The following is a 23,699-nucleotide window of genomic DNA, read 5'->3' as shown; positions in this document are numbered from 1 at the left end:
CTGCAGGATCCAAGTGAGGTCAGTAGAACTCCCGATTGCAATTCTTTTGACCATGTCGTGGCATAGCCGACTAAGGCAGCGTCTGGGATCATCCCGGGCATAAGTTCAAACCCTCATCACGGCCCTTGTGAATTTGTTCATTTGATATATCATGCTATTGTGATTTCTGTGTGTATTTCTCTACACATTTTGATACATAAGTAACCTGGAAATTAGTAAATTTAAATATTTTTCTGATTTTTTAAGTTTTTTTGGCATCACATTCCCAATGTGTCTGCCATTGTACTAAGAGTTCCAGAGTGCATCCTCTCATATCCAATCCATCTGGAAACCTGTAACAGCAGGGGGTACATTCAAACAGAGTCCCATTTTAGAGCACTCCTGAATGTTACCGGTGAAAAAACATCACTGCTTATGAATTGTGGTTTTATTTTGCAGTCTGCAATAAAGTACAGCAGCAATACACGATAAAAGCAACACTAAAAGCAGATCAAATGCAAACATGCAAAAATAACCACACAGTGACTATGCCTTTCACCTTACTCCTGTATTATTTTTCCATAATGCTATGATGCCCTAAATATGTTGTAGCAAATATTATGACACTGTTATAAATTAATTATCTCACTTTTATTGGCATGGAAGCAAACTATGTTTTAGAATGCCACATTGTCTCGCAGTCAACTCTACTCTTATGCCTCATATAATTCCTGTTGTCAGGGACAGGAAGACTGTGTATATATATACTTAAGTCTTGCATTGAGGTCCTACCTAGGTTGAACTACTAATAACCTTTCCCCAGGATGCAACCCACAACAGTTGCCTAACTCCCAGGCACCTATATTTACTGCTCGGTGAAGAGAGGCATTAGGTGAAAGGAAACATTTCTGCCTGGGAATCAAACCCAGGATCCCTGATTGTGAGTCGAGGAGGATGCCAACTGTGCATACTATATAATATTTATTGCTAAATAGTATTTAAAAATCAAGCACTGAATGAAGTGAAACAGCCTTTTCTGGTGGAGGCCTCAGTTGCTCACTGTGATAAGTACTTGGGGAGTTGCTGAGCCACTAGAAATATTAATAAACTGATCAGAAATAAATAAATTAAAGATTGTTGGTGAGAGTATACTACAAAACAGCAAAGCCTAGCAGCTAGAATAGCTAGAACTGACCTGAAGAGGTATTGGTGGTGTGGTCAACTTTTGGACCATTACTATGGCTCTCTCGTCCATCAGTTAGCTGCCATACAACATCCTCAGACATCTCCACATGCCACATGCACATGTGAGCATCTTCAAAAGTGCAAGATCCTGGCTGTGGAGTAATTTTACCATATAAAACCCTGTATGTGTAGCACCTTCAAATACATATAGTTAGCTAGAGTAAACCAGGTTACTGTGCCTAACACAATATCCATATCATATATAAATGGGTCATTATGAGATAAAGTTTTGTAATTAAATATCTGCTTTATAAGTGGCCCCACCTGTGGACAGGCAGTGGTAGTAAAGGAGTAGTCATCTATTGCTATCACAGACTCGCCAGCATCTGCTGAAGCTGCGCCCACTTCACCACTTACAACAAATCCAACAGTGGCAAGATGTGCATTATTTTTGTAAGTCTGCTGTATAAGTGTCCAGTTCATAGTACCTTCTTTATCATTCAACTCCACAATTGGTGTAATGATTCCTGAAAATTCCACCTAAAAATGAAAATAAAGACATTATGAAATATGCAATGCATACCATGGGGATATATACATGCAAACTATGATATATGTGCAGATAAATGGCTATGGCTAAGCATGTCAATGCTCATATTTTTATACTTTTCTGTGGGGAGCCCTGTCGGCTCCCTGAAGCTATCCGAATTGGTATGTGCTATATTAGTTTGAGATCATCAGTCACAGGAGTTCTTATTCCTACCGGGGACCACGAGCCAGAACCTGGCCCCCTCAGAAAGGGGCAGGGAGCAATGGCCTCTCTGGGGAGGGGGGGGGGGGGCATGATTTAATTTAAAAGTACATTTACATTTACATTTAAACTTTACATTTTAAAGTATGTCACAATTGCTATCGACTGGGAAAGGATCCAGAAAGATAGGCAAATCAAAACAGTCCACTGTCTGGGTTAACTTGTGCAATCTACATCTGAGAAGATCAAAATAACTCTCCTAGCAAGAAACCCAACAGCAATACTTCATGCAACAAGCACTCCTACTTGTTAGCATTACCCACCTACCCCCACCATTAGGGAGGAAGGGGGAGCCAGTAGCCACCACTCCAGTGCTTGAACTGATGTGCTGGTGGTCAAATCACTCACCTCTGACCTCAAGATCCTGTTCCAGAAATTTGCCCTATGTGGCTGTTCCAGCAGTGTATGATGTGGTTGTCAGGTGTCTTAGAGTACAGGAGCACAGCATGCGCCTAGGGTGATTTTCCCTAGGTGCTCTGTGAGTACTACCTTTGCGTGTCAGGGCAGTACTGTCCCTGGGGCGTACCTTCCCTAGTAGGGTGACCTTCCCTGGGGCAGTACCTTCCCTATAAGGTGACCTTCCCTGGGGTGATCTGGAATCACTCCTCGTTTGAGGACTTCATCGCTTGATGTTATCTTCGCCCTTGGGGTATGTCGGGGGTCTAAGGCTTTCTGTTTTGCCCCGGGTAGGAGTGTGTTACTGGCTGGGTGGGGGTGCACTGTGGCTGGCGTAGCTAGCTTTACTTCAACGCAGTAGCCAATGTTTCTCACTGATTGCCAGTTTGTTTGTTGTGTATCTTCGGGGGGTTTTGTTTTCATTATATTTTCATTCTCGCCTTGTTTAGACAGAGGAGGTCTGCTTAGCTTCTTATTAGGCAAGCCTAGGATGTGTTGGTAGTCGTCCTCTGTTGCCCTCGAGGTTTCATAACTGTTACTGGTGGTTAGTTTGCCTGCTACCTGACAGGGTTCTACCAGCTTAGCTAGCCTCAGTGCCTGGGATTCCCGTAGGGCTAATTCATCCTACAGGCCCTGGAAAACACCTGTGGGCTCAGTCGTACATTGGTTACTTCTTCCAAACCTGCTCTCGCCTTGTGAGAATTCAAAGGTTGTTCATTGCCCCTGCTTCAGGGAAACAATCATCCCTACTATCTCCATTACACTGCCTGTTGGGCTGGGAATACCACCCACCCAAAGTCTTGCACCTTGATCAGGGATAATTTTTTTTGCAAAGTCAGTTTAAGGAGTATTACTTAAAGTCTTAAAAGTTTACATATTGTGCAATACATAGCATATAGGCATTGTTTTCAGATATTATTATTAATTATTATAGACTGGGAGTAAATGTATGATGAGAAGGTGACAAAAAAAAGCACAAAGTTTGTTTAAAAAGGAGATGGTTAAATAAGATGCATTAGTGTTAGAAAGGATATCATCACATGCACGTGATGATGAACACAAAAAAGAACAGCAATGAATATATTATGAAAGCATATTCTTAACATGAGAATACTTTCCTACCTGTGAAAGTGAGAATTTAAATAAAGATGATGATGATTCTCTATGACATACTTCAGAAATCCCCTTTAACTTGAGAGTAAAGAAATGCATTCCTATCATAAAAATAATTACTGAATTGACAAAATAATTAAATATAATTGAAAAGCATAACAACTCACCAAAATGCTGATGTTGCCAATGCGGACCCCACCGAAGCGAATGTAGTAGAGCTGAAAGCAATAATCACCTGCTGGCATATTCTGGAATGGTGGTAACTGCAACATAGCCTTTTTTTGTGTTCCTGATCCCTGCATGATTGAGGTTAATTCCAGGTAGTGGCCATTGGGTGCATTATATGAATGATCACTTCCTGCAGCTGAAAGATAATACAGTACATGTCACGTAAATTCAGATAAATATTGGCTGAAAATTCGCATACTTTGGAGGTTAATATTTCACATATGTAATACATTAAAGGTTACTGCATACAATATTTATTATTGTATTATAAAATTCTGAACTGCATACATTGAATGCAGAAATAAAAAATATGTTAAACTTATAATACATACTTTGTACTCAGTATCTTACACATGATTCCGGTGTGTTCCTAACCATATCTTCCCTTTAAGTCCTCAGAGTAAAGAACTTGGTAAAGCAACCAATGAGTTACTTATAACACAAGAAACATTATAAATATAGTATTGTGACTGGCAAATCTGGCAACTCTTTGAATAAAAGCCATTCATAAGCTAAACAAAAATTATGACAATCCACTGCATCTCACAAATATCTATAATTGTCTTGGCACAGTATTGTGATTGGCAAATATGGCAACTCTTTGAATAAAAGCCATTCATAAGCTAAAAAAAAATTATGGCAATCCACTGCGTCTCACAAATATCTACTGTATAATTGTCGTGGTACAGTTGCGTTCGTTCTCAACTCACAACTGGAAATTCAGGCCACACAGAAATCAAGGCGTGTCTGGGATCCTCTCGGACGTAGGTTCGAACCCTCGTCACGGCCCTTGTGGATTTGTTCAATGGAAATTCAGGGTTCCATTTCCAGTTGGGACAGAAATGGTTGGGCATATTTCCTTTCACCTAATACCTTTGTTTACCTAGCACTAAATAGGCACCTGGGAGCTAAGCAACTGTTGTCAGCTTGCATCCTGGGAAATGTCAAAAATTCAATCTTGGAGGACCTTGATACAAGCCAACAAAATGAATTATATGTGATAATGATGAAAGGAACAGACTGTAGTTTTAGAAACAGTACAGATATAGTATTTAATATTTACAATAACAGCAAACACAAAATTAGCTTATTTTGGAGGAGTTAAATGTAAATTCTATTTGTTTCATGATATTAATTAAATATTTCTTAGTTTCCCTTTTACGTCCTAACTTCCTAAATGTCAACTTTAATGTCAACCTATGTTCTGCTCTTATTGAACATAAATTACTAAACCTGTACTGCTGCTGTTATCTGCTGTGTAAAAATTTAAAAACTGAATAAAAAATAGTATTCTTTTTTTTTCTGTTAAATTACTATCTGTTGTTCTGCTAAAATTGTCGCTGTTCCATTCATCGTGTAATAATTGTCATTTAACTTTCTCTTTCTCTAATTCAATTCATTATTATTTTTTATCTCATTTAGTTTTACGTCTTTTAAGTATTTTCACACATTATGCCCGAAACACTATATGTGGCTTTAGGCAATATACTGCTGTTTTTATGCTTTCCAATGTAATGACTGGCTATTAATTTTAATTAGTTTCATTTTACTGCTATTTTTATTTTATTGTCATTGTTTATAAGTATCTCAAGGTGCGTATGAGAGAGCATGTTTATTTTAGTGTAATGTAAAGGAACTTTCCCGCACTTTCGGGTAGCTAAGCTTTGCTCCTCTTGAGCCCCTCATGTCCACTCCACTCCATTTCCCAGGCCTGGTTCTTGAGGAGTGAGAGTTTGTGGTGCCAACCTCATTGTTGTGAGAGGTTTACCTCAGTTTTCTCTCTTGGCACTGTCTCCTGATAATTCCCTCTCTCCTCACCATGGAGATCTGTGTAATCATTTCTATGTGCATATGTTGTATATGACCTCTCATGTGTCTAAATAATGTACATGTAATGCATGCAGTTAAATGGCTTCTTTAAATCTTTCAATTCAAAATAGTTTCTTTTACTTTTAAAGTGCTCCTTAACTATACATCTTTATAAATAAAAATGGAAATGTTAGTTTGTTCAAAATCGCTAATCTCCGAAAGTTCTTCACCAATTGCTTTGAAATTTTCACACAACATTCCATTTGCATCCGAGCGGGTTTTTATATACATAATATATAGATGTCAAGTCTGTGACAGGAAAAAACATGCTTCCTTTGAAAAACTGTTTTTCATGTGAGGGAAATCTTCGAAACCTCTTTACCGATTGCTTTGAAATTTTGACACAACGTTGCATTCGAATAGGCGAGTGTTTCTATATACCTACTATATATATACCTCACCTGCGACAGAAAAAAACATGCTTTTTTTTTAAAACAGCGCCATCTGTTGGACATAAGATCAACACACATTGTAATCTCCGAAAGTTCTTCACCGATAGCTTTGAAATTTTGACACAACGTTCCATTCGAATACGCGCGTGTTTTTATATATCTACTATATAGATGCCACATCTGTGACAGGTAAAAACATGCTATTCTTGAAGAACAGCGCCATCTGTTGCATGTAAGAGCAACACATGCTATACTACATATGTTACAAAATACATTTCAATGTTTCCAATTGCATTGATAAATTGAATTTTCATAGATTTCAATTTATTTTCATTTTGATTTAATTTTTTGTGACATTGTGTTGGAATTCAGCTTTGTTGTTTACCATACCGTTCATTTTGTTTGGGTAAGTATAGATGCCACACCTGTGACAGGTAAAATCATGTTCTTTTTTAAAAAACGGCATCATCTGTTGCATGTAAGAGCAACACACGCTATACTAAATATGTTACGATTCCATTTCAATGTTTCCAATTGCATTGATAAATTGAATTTTCATAGACTTCAATTTATTTTCATTTTGATTTAATTATTTTGTGTGACATTGCCTTGGAATTGAGCTGTGTTGTTTACCATACCGTTCATTTTGTGAGTATAATTTATTTTTCATTTTTCATTGTTTTTCTTTTTTTTAACTGTTCTTATTTTTCAGTGATAGGATCATCAGATCATTTGATGTTCCCAATTTTCTGACGGGAACATCACATCATTTGGGAATGCATCCAACGAGGAAGTGGGTAATGGTGGGGAGGAGGAAGGGATGGGAGTGGGGGATGGTGGGGAGGACGAGGGGACAGGGGAGAGGATAATGGTGGGGAGGACGAGGGGACAGGGGAGGGGGTAATAGTGGGGAAGACGAGGGGACGGTGGAATGAGGAATGCTTGGGAGGACGAGGGGACGGTGGAATGAGGAATGCTTGGGAGGACGAGGGAACGGTGGAGTGGTGGATGGTGGGGAGGGGAAGTGGTGGGGACATGAGGGGATAGGGGAGTGGGAAATGGATGAGAGGATAAGAGAACAAGAGAGGGGTGAATCGTGGGGAGGACGAGGGATGAGGGGACAGGGGAATGGAGAATGGTGGGGAGGACAAGGGAACAGGGGAGTTGGGGATGGTGGGGAGAATGAGGGGATGGGGGAGGGGAGAGAAGATAGAGAGGATAAGGGGACGGGGGAGTGGGAGATGGTGGGGAGGACAAAGGGTCAGTGGAGTGGGGAATGGTTAGGAGGACGAGGGGATATTGGAGTGGGGAATATTGGGGAGGACCAAGGAACGGGGGAGGGGGGAATTGTGGGGAGGATGAGGGGACGGGGGAGTGGGGAATGGTTGGGAGGACGAGGGGACAGGGAAGTGAGGAATGGTTGGGAGGATGACGGGACGGGGAAGGGTGGGAATGGTGGGGACGACTGGGAGACAGGGGAAGGTTGTCGTGGCTCAGCAATGCACATGCGTTGCTCAGCCGCAGCAACGCGTGGCCGGGTACAGCTAGTTACATAACTGTAAGGAACCCCCTCCATCTTTACACTGAACTAAAAAAAACTTATGCTGTATTATATTAAATTTAACTGTTTATTTACTTACCTCCTTGAGAGCCATTAACCCAGTCCCAATTAGCATTATCTTCCTCAATCACCTGTCCCCAGTCACATAAGTCAGCCTCTTCAAAATCACACTGGCGCTCAGTCCTGGTGCCAACCTGTAAACATTAATCAATGAGGATTTTATAAAGCTTTATCTTAATCTTTATGATTACTGATAATTATAAGTTTGTCAAAAAGGTCTAGAAGCCAGTCACTTATAATAGAAGACTAATTTGGAAAACTTGTGTCCACAATTCTGCACTTTGAAATATTTAGATCTAAAATGCACATGAGACACACAACTGAAATGCAGAATAAACTCAATTATCGAAGCTGCCTCCTAAACGTTTCATCATCTTTTCAAGAAATCAGCTTCAGGGCTGCTTTAGAATTAATTTTTTATGGGAAAACCCAAATTAATCAAAATATACTTACTGCATTGATTCATTAACAAATTATCTGGTACAGCTTGGTGTATGTTTGCATAGTGCTCTAATAATTATAAGAGTTAGAGGGGGTTTTCCTAACCATATTAATCACATTCAAAATAGAGGGACCAATGAGATCACTTTATCAACTTGAGCAGGTTAGGTGTACAGTATATAAGAAATGTTAAAGGGCTAATTATACATTTATAGCAATATTTTACTGATACAGAGTCCATTTTTGTATTTCTTTTAATAGGAAAGTTATTTATTAAATTTTGTATAATATAATAAACTCAAATTTTTCTGGACCTCTTATGAATTTTGACAGGTCTTTGCCTTCTATACCCATGATGGTGAAAAATGTGAGTCATAATAATTGTGAAAATCCACATTAATATTCCAATAAATGTCCAGTTTACTAACATCTACATTTTCACAGGTGACATTGTAGTAATATGTGTCATCAAGAGAGACGTAAGAGTCTTCATGATCTTCCCCAAGAACAGCTTCCAGGATTAGTTCCAAGCTTTGGTTTTTAGTATTGATGTCCACCTTAGCTGGCACCCACTTGTTACCTTGACTGCCTTTCCTACTCCAGTTGTTGACTGCATTCACTTTCATCTGTTGGAGAAGACAATGGATATTGAAGAAAAGTTATCTTTACCACTTTACTAAGTGCAATTAACTTTAGCTCTACATTAACCCCTGAATGACACACCTGTTTTATATGACAACCCTTTGTTAAGCAAGAAAACTAAATATGATAAAAAAAATTATTTCTAATACTGTATTGTTAAAATGCATTCCCTGATCAAGGGGAAAACATTTAAAAATCTTTTTACCTATTTTGACTAAGATGGAGTAATGTCATCAGAGATTCACAAACATTTGTGAATCAGATGCCCTGAGGAGGCCGCATGGTGCCTCACGGCGCAAATATATTTATAGTGATTTATTTCAGTGTCATTGATTTGTTTTTTACTTTTTTTTTTTGTTTTTATATTATACAGTAGTGTGTACAGTAGTTTCAAAAATTTCTACAATAAAACATGTAGAACATCGATTCATCGATCCATCATTGCCATCGTAGTACTGAGGCCTTTATACTCGGGAGGAAATGCCCACGATTTTTTCCAATATGGTGTCTGTTAACTGGTGTCCTGAGGAAGCAGGTGTGAGCCCTGTATACCTATGTGGGAGCTTTAAGTCTTATGTTAGACTTAAAATTTTAATAAAATAAAACCACTTAGAATGTACGGTAGAGTGACAATCTCGCTTCTTGCAGGTTGGCATTCAATCCCTGACCATCCAAGTGGTTGGGCACCATTCTTTTCCTCCTTCCCATTTCAGATCCTTGTCTTCATATCCCTTCCAAGTGCTATATATTCATAATGGCTTAGTGCTTTCTCTTGATAACTGCTTTACCTTACCTGGAGTGAACGATACAGCAGAAAATGCAGAATAGAGCCAGTGAAGAGTAGAGGTGCCACATGCATAATCAGAGAATACTGTATGAGCATCAGAGTGTCATGGTTGTTCATAATCATCCCAGCAAATATAAGAAATTTTGTCAGAACAAAAGTAAAGTTTTTCAAAAACAAAAAAAAAAATTAGACAGTTCCCTGCAAGAAATGCTGGACCAACAGGTTTGTAGTGGATATATGGCCTACAGGCCACTCCAAGCAACAGTCTGTTGGAATAATCTCTCACAAGTTAAGCTTGTGAGAGACTGGTATCAGATATCAATTCCCCAGGCCAGGCTTGGCTTGGTGAGTTGAACTACCAGAACCTACCCCCCCCCCAGGTAAAATCCAGGTATTCAACTACATCTTCTCATGCAGGTTCTCCATATTTCTCATCAATCTTACAGTTACTTGGTCTAGAATAAAAGAAGCTTAATTACTCACTGTGAGTGTGACAGTGTCTCCCCATAGGAAGTACCAGAAGACAAAGCACTTAATCTGAGTACTTTCTATGCTAGGGCTCGCCAGGACAGACACAACTTCAACCAATGCATCAGCATTCCGGAAAGTAGTGGAATAGTGTCCAGAGCCTGTGGTATGATCTCCCACTGGACCTATGCCTTCTATATTCAGAGCACCCTGCCAAGGAAAAATATCTATTTTAAACAATTATTATGTAGTTATTTAATAAAAAGTGTCATAGGCAGAATCAGAGAACACTGTATACACATCAGAGGTCCACAGTTGTTCAGCATATTCCCAACAAGTCAGAAATATTGCCAGAACAAACATGGACATCTTCAAGAGAAAACTGGATAGTTTTCTTCAAGAAGTGCTGGACCAACCGGGCTGTGGTGGATATGTGGGCCTGCGGGCCGCTCCAAGCAACAGCCTGTTGGACATAGCTCTCTCAAGTCAAGCCTGGCCTTGAGCCGGGTTGGAAAGTAGAATTCCCAGAGCCTTATCCAGGTAGAATTTTTTTAGTCTTTGATATTATGTTTGATTGTGCAACTTACAAGGATTCAGTATAATTTCAAATGTAAAACAAATTGTTTATGATAAAGTTTTGGTGAAAAATTAAAGGAATGAAAAGATCTTTATAAATACAGAAAATTATGAAACAAATTACCACAACAAATTATCATTATTCCAGAATAACAAGACACACTCTAGGCTGTAAACTAGCAGTTTATAGTTTTTTTTTTTTTTTTTTTTTTTTGAGATATATACAAGAGTTGTTACATTCTTGTACTATACCAAAGCCTGAAGATAGAAGGAATTGAGGTGATATGATCACTATGTACAAAACAATAATAAGACTAGAGAAAATTGATAAAAAGGAATTCCTGAAACCTGCAACTTCAAGAACACGAGGTAACAGATTCAAGCTAAGGAAACAAAGGGGCAAACAAAATATTTGAATGTTTCTTTAATACAGTGGTAGATGGTTGGAACACGCTAAGTGAGAAAGTGGTAGATGCTAAAACCATCAGTAGCTTCAAAGTATCATATGACAAAGAGTACTGTGAAGATGAGATACAACGAGCGTAGCTCTTATCCTGTAACTAGACTTAGATAATTACTCATAACTATTTTCATATGAGGTAGCTTAATAAGTAAGATATGAATATTTAATTTTATATTTTAAAGAAGGGAGATAGATCACTGGTATCAATCGGTCAATTATTTTAACATCTAATGAGGGAAAATGATTTAAGATGGTAATAGCAAATAATATTCATACTCATATTGAAAAGAACAGATTAATGCGAGAGCATGTTTGACAATTTTATTCTCATTTATTTCAAATACAGTACTGTATATTTGAAGCAGTACTTGCCTTGCAATCAATTTCAATCTTTCTCAGACATTGACTACTGACAGTGTAGTACATAATTCATCCTAATAGAAACGTGTGTAATTTTGTATTGAACGTGACCTTAAAAAGTACAGTGCTGTATATGACGTACTACAAACTTAGATCTAACCTTTACGATGGTCCACTTGAAATCTTGGTCAGAAAGATCCTGCCAGTCACAAAATGCATTAGTTGAGTCTTCAAAATCACAGAAGAAACTGTATCCAGGAGATGGTGTTGGGACAGGAGTAGTTGTCATGGGTGCTGGTGTGCCTACTTCTGCTTCAGGAGGTTCAAAGATACAAGTCTCCACATTCTTCAGTTCAATGCCATCTATAGCAATGGTGCCATTTCCAATATTACCTATTATCCCTTCTACTGTGATCTGAGATAAACAAAAAAATTAACAATTAAAACAGTTTAATTAAAACAATTATTATAATTGTGTTCATTGCTGTCTTCTTTTATGTGCTAGCCATATGCTGTACTGTGACTACCAATTTTTGTCAACTACCATCCAAGCTGTCATTGCAATCAATCTTATATTGTTTCTGCTGTATTGTGCCTACCAATTTGTTGTCAACTACCATTTTAAGCTGTCATTGCAATCAATCATAGCTACCTATGTGCTTTAATATACTGTACCTATAATTTTCTCTCATCTTCTTTTTTTTTCATTCCATGTAATCTGTTATCATTTTTTTGTCTATAAATTTTGCAAGTATTTACCTGTACCTCCTTAAAATTTTCTTAGATTAAGGGCCTGCCCGAAACGCTGCGCGTGCTAGTGGCTTTACAAGACTGTAATTACCATATTTGTATCCTCACATTCCTTATGTACATTCTTGTATATGCATAAATAAATAAATAAATAAATAAATAAATAAACAGTTATTATTAACATAAATATAAGTGTGCTGCATTTTTGTATTGTATTTGGCCAATGCCTATACAATATCGTTACTGCATTTAACAACTTTCACATTTAATACAAGCAGATTTACAAGGGTGTACTTGCCTAATTGTGTTTACAGGGTCGAGCTTCAGTTCTTTGGTCCAGCCACTCAACTTTAAATCAACTGGTAAACAGTTCCTCCACCTATTAAGCTACAGTATATCATATCTACATATGAAACTGTGTATGAAGTCTGCCTCCCCACCTCACTTTTTAGAAATTAAATTTGTTCTCTAATTTGAAGTTGAACAAATTCTTTCTAATGTATCTGTACCACCCCTGTTAAATACTTTGTCCTTGTCTGCCCTATGAATTCTCGAGAATATTGTATATGGTAATCATCTCTACCCTAAATCTTCTGTCTTCTAGCTATGTGAGGATTAATTCCTGTAGCCTTCACTCATACCTCTTAGTAGCCTTCTAAGCCTTAGCCTTCTGACACTTGTCTCATAGCATGCCTCTGATCTTTCTCGAACTTTGGTTTGTGTTTGACTGGATTAAAAAACCAGATGTCAGGAAGAGCATTGATAAACAGTTAGGCAGGACACTAGTCAGCACTAAAACTGCATAAATCTATTCAAACATCCTTGAAGGTCCATATAAGGTCGAAGAGAGCATTATAGAGAAAAGCTTAATCCAGCCCAGAATGACTGTCAGAGATATAGCAATAGACTCAAAACCTACCGAATCTACACTTGGTATCACAAATGACCACTACGTTGCACTTCTCAACAGCTCAATTAACTGCCTAGCCAATATTAGCTACCATCATTAGTTATAGCTGGATTGGCTGTCTCCAGAATTTCCAAGCACCTGACAATTATCCTGGAGGACTTCATATTATATTTGAAGTCCTCCAGGTGTAATTCTGGAGGACTTTTTTCTGGCCATCAGTGCCAGAAAAAGTTTGCCTGACTGTTTAATGATTGTATGATAGTTGCTAGATCATACACCTTGTGGAGCAGCAAAGTACAAGCCCAGAAAAAATATTATCATTGGTGTATGGATGCAGTGATCCACAAAAATACTGAAAACTGCCACCCATTCCCTGCAATGAAGGGTGGTGTACAGTATTGGGAAGGTAACCCATCTTCCGTGATTCAGCCCCTCCAAAGACAAAATAACTTATATGAATTGACTTATTGTACTGTCTTCATTTATTTGATGACTGATTGATGACTCCTGATAACTACTGACAATGGTGATTATTGATGATGATTATTATTAATCAATAAGATTATTGATGATGAGGAGTCATCACTAAAATCAGAGAGAAGTAAATGAAAATAATATACAGTAATCAATGAAGTACACTGTACTATACTAGAATATGTAGAAATTCCTAATGTAACTATTCTTGAAAGGATTACAAAGTTGACAGTTGTTATAAGCTTACCATATTAAATGCACCAGCAGGAGGGACAGATAATGCTGCATATTTCCATTCTGAGCCCTCGGTCTGTGGGCCTGCAAGCTCCCATAATGTCACCTTAGTAAAGTCAGGGCCACTATTATCAACCTTTAAGCGTCCTACATTTGATCCCCACATATTATACCTGAAAGAGAGAAGAAGGTTTGGCAATGCAATACTGTATACCTTGAGATACAGTTCAGCAAAATGTGTTATAATTGAGACACATGTTGTGTTCGTATCTATGTGATTTTAATTACCAGTATATATGACAATTGATAACAATAGCCTATGATGTGAAGCAAAGACAAAATATAATGCCATTAAAATAATATGACCCTTCCCATCAGACTTGGTGGCCTTGGTGTCTGCATGGCCTCCCAGATTACTCTACCAGTCTTCCTTTCCTCCTCCCATGCATCCAATGACCTTGCAAAAGAAATCCTACTATAACCACTAGGGAGAGGATTCATAAACAGTCTTCAGTAGGGATACACAATCCTACTTTCATTAAATGTTCAAATCAGTGGGATGCCCTTGCAGTCCCAGCACCCGAACCAGACAGTACAAAATATCCAGTTTTCTATGTAATTTTTAATTAATACAACATAAAGGTTCACAACACTTTATAACAGTAACAACCAAATAATTTATTCTCACTGATAGAAAGTGTATTATTCTCAGAATCTACACTAGACATGTTTGATTAAGTGTAACAGTTAACTGAACTCTTAAAATTAAACATATAAGCCAAAACAAGGCCACTGTGTATGAAGGATGAAATGGGTTGGTGAGACTACGACTGCTTCTAAGACATATACCAGTACAGTATTCAAATGTGAAATGTGGTCTGTAACAGTTTACAAACTACTACACCAATAGCATACAACACACTTAAAATCATGAATGTGAAAGAACGCTTTGTGCAAATTTATCCATCTTATTGAAAGGGAAGTGAAAAAGACTTATTAAGCACAGATAGAGATGAAAGTAATATCAGAAAATCAACAGGCAGTGTAATACAAGTTTTAGCGAGAAAGGCTGCACCCTGCAGTGTAAATAATAATAAATGATTCATAGCAGACAATGAAGTCCATGAAGTACAAGTAAATTCTAAGATTTACTGTATGCCTGAATAAAGTTAATATTTATGCTTACAGATAAAGTCTGAAGATAATAGGTCAGAAAGAGAAAGTCCCTAAAAATGCATGAAAAAAGTTTAAACTATAACAAATTTATTTGAGTATCTAATGAAATATCAGTGGACATATAAGTTAATTAAAAATTGTGCACTCTTAGTGTTCAAATTGAACAGTTTTATAATTATAAGTTAACATGCCTTAATATATCAATATTTAATAAATTGTTGTTACTAAGCATATTTATAATACTTGTATAAGACTTTCTACAACATAATGCAATACTGGATATTTTTTTTTTTTTGCAGTATAAGGTACTTGGCTCACCAGAAGGAGAAGCAAGCTGCCTCCAGCAGTTCCACTGGCTGTGACTCTAGTACTGCTGATTTATCTGGGGAAGCTGATGTGTCAATCCTAAGTGCCAGAAAATTCCCCGATTCTGTTTGAGGAGAATGAATTATTGTATTAAGCATGAATACTAACGTCTATAATTGCTAATGTGTCCCTGTGAACATCAATTTCATGAACAAGTTATATAATAAATAATTCAGTCATTTAATTATTACTATTATCATTATTCGTAATATTGCTGTAGTCATTTAGCTTTAACAAAGTGATATGTAAAGATACATATGTCAAGAATGATAAGTAAGGTGATTCCTCAAAATAAACCCAGAGCTCAAGCATGACTATACAGTACTTACATTAGCAAAAGATAAAGATCATAATCATCGTAAAAATGGGATAATCATACTCCAGATTGTATTAATATTGTGTAACTTGGTTTCCTAATAATATAAAATACTGAATATTATATATATTCAAGATAAAACAATTATTGTTTTTCAGTGAGCACTAGTAGCAAATACTGACCATTGGTATGATCATGAAGGTCTCCTGCCACATTGACAACTTCCCAATCCAAATCATCACTATAAGACTGAGTCCAAAGACAGAGGCCATCATCGAAGGTGCAAGTGGCAGGGTCAGGACAGAATCCCGGTGTTATCATTACATCATCAATAGCAAGGGATCCCCACGTGTCCTTTCCAGTGAATGCCTCAAACACCACCTGAGAGTTCATAGTATAATAAGTAAAATATAAATCATTATTTTTTATAACAAACAGTAAATGATTGTTTCCTCCAACTTACCAAAGAGTATTTATGAAATCTACTAATGTATATCCCTATACATTTTTAAGACTCGCTTTAAGACTACAGGACTCCCCCTGCCAGGGAATGAAAGAAAATCAATACAACAAAAAATACTAGGCTACTGTTCCCTGGTCCAAAGGAGGCTACTAGTCCAGTACCAAAAGATGCAGGCAGTGTGTGGACAAGCTCCATGTAGCAGGCGAGAAGAATGTGCATGATTGTTGCGTCCTTGGGTCGCTGGTGGAGCATTTAGATCCGGTTAATATTTGGTTAATATTTGCTATTCTGCTGCTTATATTCTCGGGCAACACCTCACCTCATTCATCTCCAAAAGTTGACAGGAATATTAACAATGCATTTGAAGCTAGTATGTTGCAACCCGTTCTCGCAAATTCGTAAAGTCAATATTGACTTATTAAATAAGTGCATAGGTGACATATTAAACATAATAGATACCCTTAAAAAGCTTCATAGAAAACACCGACCTTACCTAACCTTGTTAGTATGTTAAGATAAGCATCTTATAGCTTCGTAATTACAATTGTTACTTAACCTATTATAGGTATAGGTTAAGTAATAATTGTAATTACGAAGCAATAAGATGCTTATCTTAACATACTAACAAAGTTAGATAAGGTCGGTGTTTTCTATGAAGCTTTTTAAGGGTATCTATTATGTTTAGTATATCACCTATGCATATTATTGGGATAATCTACTCGCTACAGAACCCATCTTATAGCTTCGTAATTACAATTGTTACTTAACCTATTATAGGTATAGGTTAAGTAATAATTGTAATTACGAAGCAATAAGATGCTTATCTTAACATACTAACAAAGTTAGATAAGGTCGGTGTTTTCTATGAAGCTTTTTAAGGGTATCTATTATGTTTAGTATATCACCTATGCATATTATTGGGATAATCTACTCGCTACAGAACCCAGGACAAAGCGCTCGCGAAACGCCAGGCGAGTATCTAACTACACCACGGGGACTGCAAATGATGATTTACAATATGATACTGCTGTTTGGAATGCCAAACAACAGTATCATAATCCAAAATCCCGAAATAGAACCAAGATCCGGCGGCTCCCAGGCAGATGTTACAGGACGTCCAGACGTCCACCCGTCGTCAAGGTCGAACCTGGAGTCCTGTTTGTGTCACGTATGACTTACAAGAAATTTTGGGTCATCGGTCGCTCATCAAATTATCAATCAAGCTATCAAAGCTTTCAATGGACTTTAATGTGCCTACTAATCTTTGTCAAAGACACAAGGCAATCATAGAAAACGGGAAGAAAAAGCACACATATAAATGATGTCTCAATTGGAATATAACTTCGCTATAATTATCTGGCAGTTAGACTTATATGGGGAACTAGAGCTCATGGAATGTAAAGCACCATCGATGCTGTAACAAATATGCTTGATTTGATACAGCTCTTGACAAAAATTTGCACCTAAAGGACTATATATTGATCTCGAAACGCCGTTGACCATAGCTCCTGTGCCAGATAAGTTACGGGCTCACCATAGCCCGTGCTACTTGGAACTTGTTCCGAGTAGCTGAATCTCTAACAACAACAACAGGTCATCTCATCAGTCTCTCTCAGGTGCTCAGGGATTACATCTTACGGCCTCAACGCGACGCCTGCCTTCAGATGCTTCGTGTACAGGTTGTAATGTTTAGTGTAGATATTCAGTGACACCCTTATTTTTGTGTTAACGTGAGTGTGTGTATAAGTATTTTTGCTTTAGTGTGTTAGCCAAGTGTTTAAAGTCGGAGGTCTTGTGTGTATTTCATATGTTATTTATCTTGATTATAGAGTAAACTGAGGACAATTTGGGGTGAGGACAACCCACCGTCTTGTATTAAGAAATGTGAGGGGTGAGGACAACCCACCATTTGTATTAAGGGTGAGGACAATTAACCCACCGAAAAGTTGGCGTCAAGGTTGACGAAGGTGGAGACGGAGGCGCCTCGCCACTCCTCCCGGAAGGACTGGTGTTGAGTCCACAGTGGCAGACTTTGCGTCTTGTTCTGTACTGCGTATATCTGTTAACAAAAAATATCTGTAGGCTAAACGAATTTTAAATTTAAACCTTTTTTTAAAGTAAATATACTCATTAAATATATTGAAGAGAGGTATAAGGTCATGGTGAGAGGCCTTACCGTGAGGGTGGCCACGTCCTGGCCCAACATGTAGAACCAGAAGGTGAGGCAGAAGGTCTGGTCCTCGGGGCTGATGGCTGGGGTCACCAGGTGGGCCAGCTTGCCTTTACCCACCGTCGACACGTCCAAGTACATCGTGTGACCTGGGTCAGAGTTGTTTGTGTAAAGTTCCCTCTCACTAGGCTATATAAACACAGACACAGCTATAAGGGTTATCGTATAGATCATGAATATTAGCGACATTCTTAAGGTATCGTCGGAGCCCATAACACCCAATGTATATTCAGCCAGGGTATAGGGTAGTGAGTGGATTAAGGTGTAGGCATCCTCCTCCAGAACTTGCTGGAGGAGGATGCATGGATCTATCTTGAGGTTATCTTGAGATGATTTCGGAGCTTAGCGTCCCCAAGGCCCGGTCCTCGACTAGGCCTCCTTTTTGTTACACCCCCAGGAAGCAGCCCGTAGCAGCTGTCTAACTCCCAGGTACCTATTTACTGCTAGGTAACAGGAGCATCAGGGTGAAAGAAATATTTTGCCCATTTGTCTCCGCCTCCACCGGGGATCGAACCCGGAACCTCAGGACTACGAATCCACTCAGCTGTCAGGCGCTGGAAGTATTTGCAGGGTCAGGACCTGCTGTATCGGAGGAAGGATGTAGGGATGTTAATGTTTGATAGTGTAGATAATTTTGGAGTGCATGCTAGGTTTGGAATGGAGGGGGATAATATGGAAATGGAAACACAGTTTATTGGTCTCTGTCAGCAGTGGATGTTGATTATAGCTGTGTGTCTTACTGATTCTGTCAATTCTGTGTTCCCTATCTGTGTGTAACAGGTGTGTTCCTATACTGTAGGCTATAACTGAGCAAATAAGATGTATGCAAGTGTCTCTATAAGCTATATAATTGTGCAAGCGAGTGTGTGACTATAGGCCAGTAGTTCTCAACCGGCCTATGGAACAATTTCAAAGGGTCCATAGGACTAATACTACGTACTGTTTTCCAACAAAATAAGAAGCATTTATTGGTGGGGTGTTGAACTGAATTTCTCTTGTTATTATTTACGTGCAGTTTTAACTGAGAATAGCAATGCAGGACCTGTGACACGAATGTATGTATTTGTTGCAACAATGGCTACTGTCAGTTTTACTTGCTCGATTTAGTTTGCTGTAGAGGTTCACAGGTGAGAACCTGGCTACATGTGTCCACAGGTGAGAACCTGGCTACAAGTGTCATGTGGCTACAGCGCTATGTCATGGGTTCGTATCCTGGCCGGGGAGGATTTACTGGGCGCAATTCCTTAACTGTAGCCTCTGTTTAACGCAACAGTAAAATGTGTACTTGGATGAAAAAACGATTCTTTGCGGCAGGGGATCGTATTCCAGGGACCTTAGGATTAAGGACCTGCCCGAAACGCTACGCGTACTAGTGGCTGTACAAGAATGTAACAACTCTTGTATATATCTCAAAAAAAAAAAGTGTCCACAGGTAAGAACCTGGCTACAAGTGTCCACAGGTGAGAACCTGGCTACAAGTGTCCACAGGTGAGAACCTGGCTACAAGTGCCCACAGGTGAGAACCTGGCTACAAGTGTCCATAGGTGAGAACCTGGCTACAAGTGTCCACAGGTAAGAACCTGGCTACAAGTGTCCACAGGTGAGAACCTGGCTACAAGTGCCCACAGGTGAGAACCTGGCTACAAGTGTCCACAGGTGAGAACCTGGCTACAAGTGCCCACAGGTGAGAACCTGGCTACAAGTGTCCACAGGTAAGAACCTGGCTACAAGTGTCCACAGGTGAGAACCTGGCTACAAGTGCCCACAGGTGAGAACCTGGCTACAAGTGTCCATAGGTGAGAACCTGGCTACAAGTGTCCACAGGTGAGAACCTGGCTACAAGTGTCCACAGGTGAGAAAGTTGTTGGAAAAGGGAGACTGAGACTAAAGATACCTGGATGGGAACCACTGCTACTACTGGCTCTACAACTGTACACACACACACGCGCGTGTGTCCCTACAGCGGGTAATAATTAAGTATTGCCTGAAATGAGTGTATACGTATATGCACGCACTGTACCGCATGTAATGTGCGCCTCCTGCTGTGGGCTCACCCAAGTGGCTGTCGAGAGTGTGGTCGAGGTTAGGAGAGCTGGAGCCCCACGTCCAGACGGTGGTGTCCCCTGGCAGGGAGTTGCGGAAGCCACACTCCTCCGGGGTCTCGAAGTCACACCACAGCCCGCCACCCTTCACCTCTAAAACATAATAATAATAATAATATTACTAAAAATAGTTGTAAATATTAAAACAGTTAATCATCAAGATGTTGGCGTCTTAGATAATAACTTTCATAGAAATGGTTGGGCGAGTTTCCTGTCACCTAATATACCTGTTCACCTAGCAGCAAATAGGTACCCAGTTATATATATATATTGTGTGTGTGTGTGTGTGTGTGTGTGTGTGTGTGTGTGTGTGTGTGTGTGTGTGTGTGTGTGTGTGTGTGTGTGTGTGTGTGTGTGTGTGTGTGTGTGTGTGCGTGTGTGCGTGCGTGTGTGTGTGTACAGCGTACCTTCGGAGCAAGGCTTGTCGAGCAGCTCCACACTGGTGAAGGCCATGGAGCCCTGCCACTGGCTGGTGACCGTGCCCTTGATGGCTATCCTGAAGGAGCCAGCCTTAGAGAGGTCCATGTTGGTCGACTTCCACTGGTCATTTGAGCCATCGTTGACGTTCATGAGAAAGTCAAGATCTTGCCCAAACTCACTGAAAGTGTCCCGAAAAGTTTATAAAAACGGTTCAGTGGTAAATAATAGCAACATTATTTGTCTTAATAAGTAGCAGCGAAACTGACATGAATAACTTGGTAATTAATATTTTACGAATTATATGAAAAGCCGAGTACTCCATTAATAGCCCGCTAGTACCAACAAAGCCAGAAAATAACATTAAAGGCAAACTGGAAGTATTATCAAGAGCCGTCAATACAGTTTGAAGTTTATATTCTTGTGGCTTGGCTACAACAACTACTACTACTGCTCATAATAATAATAATACACAGAAATTAATCACACTAACGATTAATAATAATTAAATAATAATAATGACTGCAGAATATGATGCGGGACAAGAGGCAGCAGAACTAACTCTTGGATAACGACTGAGAAATGAGCTTCGTATTGGGTGACCATGAACCAGATGAGTGAGAGGCAGCTGCTCGTGCTCTCTGCTATGGTGAAGACCGGACTTCTCATCACTCCCAGGTAGTACTGATTCGACTCTGTCCCCTCCAGCACCAGCTCCATGTCGCCTGCTTCATCTGTGTCAGAGATAGGTAAACACTGAGCGAGGCGCTGGTGCGGCAGGACGCTACTTAACGCAAAACAAGGAATATGTTAATTTAACGTGTGTGTGTGTATAGTATCCTTCAGATGACTTGGTTATAAGAGGATGGTCAACTCACTGTTGTGTTGCCAGTGAATGCCTCGGGCGTCCACGTTCACCCACCCGCACTCGTCCTCGCTGAAGTCGCACGTCACACTCTGCCGGACACACACATGTACACTTAGTCAAGGAACCTACTCACAGCTTCATGTACACATATAGTCAACCACGAATTTAAAGATCTTGTTATTTGTAGTAAGATATCAAAACATCAAACAACTCAAAACTAACGTAATATGAAGTGTGTATCAAAAACAATTTGTCATACATATTTAAGCTACAGAAACTTTATTTTAGATACTCATAATAATATATCTACTCTCTACCTGTTCACCACGCGAGGATGGATAACTGTAGCTGTGTAAGTAAACACTAATGTGAAGATAACAATGTTTACAAGACTAAAATGATTACTTTGGCGTTCGGAAAAGCAACAATACACAGCTCTATACTGACACTTGTGATGAAAACTGAAGATAACATAGCAATAAAGTGTGTAGGCCCATAATAAAGTGCATAGACCTACCCCAGGTGGAGTGAGGGTGGAGGATGAGGGGGCTGCGGTGGCGGCTGTGGGCAGGTGCGGGCACTCCCCTGAGAAGCGAGTGAAGGTGAAGTCGTCCACAGATATTTTGGCATAATCCGAGTTTCGCATCGCGCCTAGTAAGATCTGTGTGCAGATTAGAAAAAAAAATCCATATATGAAATTGCATGGTTGTGACAGCGAAAGTCTGAGTAAGTAGGCAGGCAAAGGGATGGTCATCGTGTTACCAATACAATAACTGACATAAAAACAGGAGTTACGTCCCTTGCAGCCCGTCCTCTTAAGGGGTTCCAACACCAAGAAAACGATCAATGTAAAGTGTCCTCTTCTAACCTACCAGAGGACCCAAAACAGAAAACGGGACAGTACGTCACTTTCGCGAGCCGCTTCCATTTTCAAATACGACTAATTTTGGCCTTGGGTAACTGCATACGCGCGAAATGCGATGTTCTTAGTAGGAGGACAGGCTGCCCCCTGATCCTTGATTCCCTTAGTGCACTTATATTCTTGAACAAAATTTATGTTTAAATAATTTATTTAAAGAGTTGCCGTTATTTATGAGCTTTGGGCTCGGCTATATTACCTGATAGGATGTTGAAATGAAGAGCTTGGTCAGTATTGATGTGAACCTGTCCCTCCATCCACTGACCCTCGGAGGCGGTGTCCAGCCACACCTCACTCTCCTGGCTACCGTCTCCCACCTTTATCCACAGGGCGTCATCCACCGTTCCCTGCACATTACAAAAGGGCATTTAGTGTCAACATTATTATATTTCCATACTGCAATTTTATACTCTATTTTGAAATATATGACGAGGGCTTATTTACATACAAGTCATAAGTAATCACAAGAGAATTCAGTCTTATTTTTGGAACTGTACCTCCCACTGTCAGTGACTCTTCTAAATAAACTTAGTCGATACCTTTATAATATTTTATAGTACAACAATTATATAAATATACATGAGCTATGCAACCATTTTTTCAGTCTTCTTAAATTATAACGTCTCCTATCTAAATGATGTAAATACTATTCTTATTTCTCTGCTCCACATCTCGCTGAACTATTCTGGAGGAAGTACCACGAACAAGGGGCGAACCTGGAGGAAGTACCAGGGGTTCTCGACCCATCTGGAAGTACTGACAATGCGGGATTCTTCTGAATTAAATACCATGTGATATAAATTCAACAGTAGGAAGTAACATAAATGCTGTACTCTCTAGGAGGAAGTACACTGCAGTAGGTTCTGACTCATCTGGAGGAAGTACTCTACAAGCTCGGACTCACCTGGAGGAAGTACTCTACAAGCTCGGACTCACCTGGAGGAAGTACTCTACAAGCTCGGACTCACCTGGAGGAAGTACTCTACAAACTCTGACTCACCTGGAGGAAGTACTCTACAAGCTCGGACTCACCTGGAGGAAGTACTCTACAAGCTCGGACTCATCTGGAGGAAGTACTCTACAAACTCTGACTCACCTGGAGGAAGTACTCTACAAGCTCGGACTCACCTGGAGGAAGTACTC

At 39.4% G+C, this 23,699-nt stretch overlaps 1 protein-coding gene across 1 annotated transcript in view; it reads right to left on the bottom strand.

Moving 5' to 3' along the window:
* The window catches only part of LOC138355640 (MAM and LDL-receptor class A domain-containing protein 1-like), a 33,346-nt gene extending 10,451 nt beyond the window's left edge, over nt 1–22,895 (bottom strand). Inside the window, exons 1-18 of the mRNA XM_069310959.1 lie at nt 22,756–22,895; nt 22,155–22,298; nt 21,648–21,726; nt 21,332–21,503; nt 20,760–20,950; nt 20,305–20,445; nt 18,197–18,339; nt 17,960–18,079; nt 15,740–15,938; nt 15,194–15,305; nt 13,713–13,872; nt 11,492–11,746; nt 9,948–10,142; nt 8,464–8,661; nt 7,614–7,728; nt 3,652–3,848; nt 1,489–1,704; nt 1,175–1,316 (exon numbers count right to left, since the gene is read on the bottom strand). Of these exons, the coding sequence (XP_069167060.1) occupies nt 1,175–1,316; nt 1,489–1,704; nt 3,652–3,848; nt 7,614–7,728; nt 8,464–8,661; nt 9,948–10,142; nt 11,492–11,746; nt 13,713–13,872; nt 15,194–15,305; nt 15,740–15,938; nt 17,960–18,079; nt 18,197–18,339; nt 20,305–20,445; nt 20,760–20,950; nt 21,332–21,503; nt 21,648–21,726; nt 22,155–22,283 (2,764 nt within the window). The 5' untranslated portion in view covers nt 22,284–22,298; nt 22,756–22,895. The remainder of the gene's footprint in view (nt 1–1,174; nt 1,317–1,488; nt 1,705–3,651; nt 3,849–7,613; nt 7,729–8,463; nt 8,662–9,947; nt 10,143–11,491; nt 11,747–13,712; nt 13,873–15,193; nt 15,306–15,739; nt 15,939–17,959; nt 18,080–18,196; nt 18,340–20,304; nt 20,446–20,759; nt 20,951–21,331; nt 21,504–21,647; nt 21,727–22,154; nt 22,299–22,755) is intronic.
* Between the last annotated feature and the right edge of the window lie 804 nt (nt 22,896–23,699).

Source organism: Procambarus clarkii, chromosome 68, assembly GCF_040958095.1.
Source record: "Procambarus clarkii isolate CNS0578487 chromosome 68, FALCON_Pclarkii_2.0, whole genome shotgun sequence".
Classification (NCBI taxonomy): Eukaryota; Metazoa; Arthropoda; class Malacostraca; order Decapoda; family Cambaridae; genus Procambarus; species Procambarus clarkii.
Note: the sequence above shows the minus strand (reverse complement) of the source record. Positions and strands in the feature narration are given on the sequence as shown.